The 5,510-nt window shown below is 42.2% G+C and overlaps 1 protein-coding gene across 1 annotated transcript; it reads right to left on the bottom strand.

Annotated features, from left to right (window-relative positions):
• Positions 1-595: 595 nt before the first annotated feature.
• Positions 596-4,580, bottom strand: LOC100191198 (uncharacterized). The gene is given in 5 exon segments (NM_001136633.1): positions 596-1,477; positions 2,809-2,880; positions 3,522-3,602; positions 4,042-4,339; positions 4,423-4,580. Coding segments are annotated over 4 exon segments (1,176 nt in total). The 5' UTR covers positions 4,330-4,339; positions 4,423-4,580; the 3' UTR covers positions 596-742.
• Positions 4,581-5,510: the final 930 nt, after the last annotated feature.

Below are 5,510 nucleotides of genomic sequence, written 5' to 3' on the forward strand. Positions count from 1 at the left end.
TATAATCTAACTAATTAGTTCAAAATAAATTAGATTATATAATCTGGATAGTTTATAATCCTAAACAAACACCATCTAAGTTTACAATGTAAATATTTAACAATTCCTATTTAGCCTGGCATAGAAAGGAAATTAGAGTTTCAAAAAATACGGTGAGTACACTCGTCAGGAAATTAATGATCCGTCGTCCTCTTTAAGACCTTATTCGGTTGTATAGAGATTGAAAAGGATTGTGAAAGATTAAGTCTCTTTTTTATTTTATTTTAACTAGCAAAGAATTTAATACTCTTGGATCCACTTCTAACCCAACAGGAAAGTTCGATTACGACCGCTTGGTGCACATAAGGGTCAAGGGATTATGTGGCGCAAGTGTAATCATCGAGAACCGTCCAGTGGGAGGAAAGAACCTATCTATAATTCTATATCCGGGAAGATGATGCAGCAGTTATCGTCTCGGATGCTTGGTTAAACCCTGGGCACAATATGGTTTGAACAGTGAAATGCCGCGTATTGGCAGGGATCATTCTACCTTCATGGCTCCATTGCCGTGGTGGTTTCATCATTCTACTTTCATGTAAAAACATTAATAGCATAATGAGAGGAAAACCTTCAGAATAAAGCATTGAAATCGTAGGTTCAAGTTAAGACATACAGCCCATCATTTCCTCCACTGATGCTGTTTGGATTCATTCATGGACCTAAATGCATCACCGTGGTGTCCCACTGTCCCTTAACATGAGACTCACCTCCACCTTGCCCCTCCCAGTCGGATCACCTCTTCCGTTCCAGAATCCCTGTGCGCCCTATCGTCGCCAGCATCATTCTTCACGTTTGTCGCATCGCCGTACAGATCCTTCAGCTTCGCCAGGTTCGACAATTCTGGAGCCCTACCAAACGGGCTGGAGCGATGTTTGTCGCCATCACTTCTGCCACGGACTGGACTCCTGCTCCTGCTCCTGCGGACGCTTGCATGTCTACTCCGGTCAGAATCCCTGTCCCTCCTTTCACGGCCTCGTGTTTCGCCATCCCTGTTCGAATAATCAGACCGACGATGATCGCGGTCTCTGTGCTCACGAGCATGCCGATCAGGCTCCCTATCCTTGTAGTACCTGCCACTGCCACGTTCACGATCCGAGCGCTCCCTCTCCAAATCATGATCACGCTCAGAGCTCCGACTCCGGTGCTTCATCGGTGGCGATTTCGCACGGTCACCTTCCTTGTCCTGTTTGGAAGGTAACGTTCTTCGGACCGGGGAAGAATCCCTTGTGGATGCACGGTGTGGAGCGCGCTGACCAAAGGAGACAGACAAAGAAGCCTTTACGGAAGGAGGCCTTCTGGCGGTATCATTTGATTCAAGCCTGTTGGAATCCCCAGTCATTCCTGACTGCTTTGTTGGAAGCTTTAGCTTCTCAAGGTGGCTAGTGACCTGTCGGAGGATTGGGAGAGGCACTCGTGGAAGGAGACTGTCGAAATAGTACTGCAAAAAGAATAACAAATATCATTGACACTTTGTTTTTACATGTGAAAATAATAATCCTCAATGTCGAAATAGTACTGGAAAAAGAATAACAAATAAGAAACAGCGAGGAATTGCATCAGAGTTATCAACAAAAATACAGACTGGTAGGTCAATCTGATGGTGATTTAATAGACAATGATTTGTCATGGCAGTTACGCTGGCAATTGCACGCACCTCTAAAATTATTACAAAAGAGTAAATGACCATACTGTTCAGTGATCAAGATTGCAGGAAAAAACGTGACAATTCAGTCAAATGTTTTGCAATTGCCTTCAGCAAACTGAATTGACCACCGTTAATGTATAGTGTATCGGCGGATCCGAAAAAAGGGTGCAAGGACAAATCTGCTTTAGAGCAGCCTTGGTTTATCCCTTCCCCAGATCCCTGGTCTTCCCCCTTTTTTTAGAGCAGCAACAGGAACAACCGACCAAACCAGAAAATCTTACTTTATGTCACTGCTTTCCTAACTAGTGTGGCAATTAAATGTATGAACTATTGGGCCTCGGTTAAATTAGATAGGAATTTAGATAACTTTGCAATACAATACATCAGAGCATCTGACTGGGAATAAATGTGGAGTCAAGCACCAAACAAGAAGAAAAAAACTGGTTTTACAGTTAACCATCAAATCAGTATCCATATTAGCCATCTTTTTTTCTTTTTAGTACCATTTCCTCCAAAAAAAACAACTATATGGTATTTAATGCGTTGGAACCCTTTCGCTTCTGTCTAGAAAAAATGGAGTTATTTCCTTCATAACATATCACATACACCTTCAGTGAAGAATCATGTCTGGAGGAAAAGAAAATACTAGAAACTCTCGCCGCAAGAAACCAATATGGGCAAAAGCCCCATGTACATACATGTTTGTGTGATATAATCCTCAAGATGTAAAAAAAGATTAAAATTATCTTGCAACCTACCAAGACCAAACCATTCCAAATGTTATGAATACTTCAACCACTTGAAACATAGGTTAAACTAGCAAAAAACAGTGAAAACAGAAATTCTGAGCAACACATCATGACAAACCTTATACAGTGATGTTACTGGCGGAAGAGATGATGTCTCCTCTTAAAAGCAACTCCACAATTGAAACATCCCCTCAGTATGCCAAATCAACAGGTGAGTGATTCAAGGAAGACTAATTGCATTTAAGTTCAGAAAATAATATGGTTAACGGTCTCTGCCCTCGGATGTAGTTGGATAACTAAGGAGACACTGTGATAGCAGCTCAGGATACTGTTTTTTTATATGGAATAATTGTGAAATAACTTCAAGAGATATACCTGACCAAGGAGGAGATCACGCACATAAACGCCCATTGTAGTCACTTTACGATTTGATCCAGGTGCAAACTCCTAAAATAGTAGGGCATTAGATTTAAGACATGGACACGGGAAAGAAGTGTGAAACGGTTTTTTATTATGTCGTAAAGAATCATAAATATTTTACAGCTATAAACATGGGCAAATCAGTGCTAGTATAGGCATGAAAAAAATACTATCAAATATAGATCCACAAGGCTAAGCAGTAAGTTCATACGTATGCACATCATTGTGTTCCAAAGAAGTAAAAGCTAGGACATTTATGGGGGATTCCAGAGAACCACCAATTTTGCCTCAAAGATTGCATATTTCAATATATCATTGAATACATGTTTCGAGCATTGGCTGATTGGCTCCTTTTTTCTGATTCTAGACTAGAATACAAACATAGGAAACGAATTTTGTCCCACCTTTACTTTTTACAACTATATCTGATTCTTTCTACAAGCACTGCTGTTAGTATATAGCAGCTGCCAATATCAAAAGATGATCTTTAGTTACGTTACACAAGTTTTAACATGCCATTTAAGTGGGAACTATGCAACAGAAACTCGAGGATATGATTCAGAAACATATGGTTGAACACTTAAACTAGCAGTTGTTCTCTTGCGGTTTAATTTAATGTGAAACAAACAAAGCAGAAGCATAAGTGCTGATGCAGTAGAGACAAATACCTCGTCATCCTTGATATAGGGTTCATACCAAGTCCAAAGTGTCTTCGGTTCTGCAACGTATCGTAGGTAGAGGAATCCAATCTGAAATAAACCAACTATTACATTCTGGTACCCAAATTCACTTGTTTGATAAACTGAACATTTGAGATGATCGACAAGCTAGTGCCATGTAAGGATGGGCATATCACTTGGTTCTATGTAAATGCAACCAAATCTATCAGCTATCAGACTATCACTACTACTGGGCTATTACACGTACTACCAGAGAAGTTTTAGGCTTTTAGCCAAAAACAATACAGTGAGGACCATTTATAGTCGTATTTGGCTATTTGCTACTCTACTCGCTACGAAAGGTATGGTATAGGTTCCTGTAGAGTTCAATGCTTTCCAAGGTCTGATTCGCTAACTAAATCCCCTAAACTGTAACAATCGGCAAGAAAAATCTGTTCCTGCAGCGGTACATGCAGAATCAGCAAAGAAATCATTGAATAGAAAACCAAGAGGGAAGAGGTTCACTTACAGCTCTGATGTAGGGGGAGTCCTGGTGCTTGAGCAGGCCGTGCATCTGCTTGACGGTGAGCTTCATGGTGAATAACTTGTAGAGGAGGCAGAAGGCGGAGGAGGGCCCGCGGCAGTTGCCGGTCATCCAGGGCTCGACGTGGTCCACCTGGTTGTAGATCTCGTCGACGACCTCGTGGTAGGTCTTGTACTTGAAGAGCTCCTTGAAGTAGTCCGAGGAGAGGATGTTCACGGACAGCACCTTCTCCATCAGCCCCTCGATGGAGCGGCCAGACGACTGGATCTCCATCCTCTCGCCTCTGGAATCAGCAGAAATCAATTCGAACCACGCCGGGGGCCGTAAGGCGCATGCGGGTAGCAGAGAAAAGAATAGAAAGTTTACCTCTTCTCTGTTCCACCGGAACGCGAGCTGTGCTAGGGGCGCCCGGGGAGACGCCGCCGCGGCGGCCCGGAGGATTCGCTTTGGATTGGAAGGGTTCTGTAGGAGAGGGACCTAGAGGAGAAGCGGAGGGGAGGAGGAGCCCGTGGCGTGGGATGGGTGCCTGTCAAGCGTGAAGGCACCCGGGTTGACGCGCCTGTGCTCACTGCTCAGTCACATCAGAGCCGTCGGCTGGACGATCTACATACGGATCGTACCGGGTCACAGGGACCAGCCTCGAGTCGGTTTACTTTTCAGGCCACATTCTTATTTTTAATTTGTTTTTAATTTTACTACATATTTTATTTGTTCTTGAGTAAAGATAAAATATTGCGTGGTTCATATAGCACTTCCACATATTTTTCTAGTCTCGGCTCATGTACTTGTGCTCTATGTCATGATCACCGAGTTAATATGGATGTTCTCTGTCCAATTCATGCAGACAAGGGTGTTATTGGACATGTTTGGATTCTAGTTCATGTGGACTAACAATCATGCTATAAGATTTCTCTCTTCACAATGGATACAACAAGAGTCACAGTGTTCTTAAGGGCAGCTAAATGGGCCCATTGCCGCAGCAAAGTACTCATGGAGTATTGGAGTATTGTGCTACGGAGAGCAAACATCGCAAACTACAACACTTGTTCAATTAGAAGTAGATTGAAAGGGATTAAATAGAAGAGAATTTAATCCTTTCAATCCGCTTGTCTAGGTTGTTTGTTAGCTCGTTCGCTGGTTTTTCTACTGTGCGCACTGTGCGCTCTGTGTAGGTTTTGGGCCTGGTTTTCCTTAAAACTAGGTCAATTCCATTCTTTTTAATTGAAAGGCAGAGTTCCTGTCATTACGTTCAAAAAAAAATCCTTTCAATCCGCTTCGATCCCCATATAATCTAACACGGCCTTAGGTGTTACAAACAACCATAAAAAGTAAATAACTGTATAGGATAAACAATTAATAAAACTTCTCGTTCCATGCAATCATGAAAATTCGGAAACAACATAAATCACGAGAATTTTGCATGTTTTTTTGCACAGTTGACGATGAAAACTAGC

Source organism: Zea mays, chromosome 9, assembly GCF_902167145.1.
Source record: "Zea mays cultivar B73 chromosome 9, Zm-B73-REFERENCE-NAM-5.0, whole genome shotgun sequence".
Classification (NCBI taxonomy): Eukaryota; Viridiplantae; Streptophyta; class Magnoliopsida; order Poales; family Poaceae; genus Zea; species Zea mays.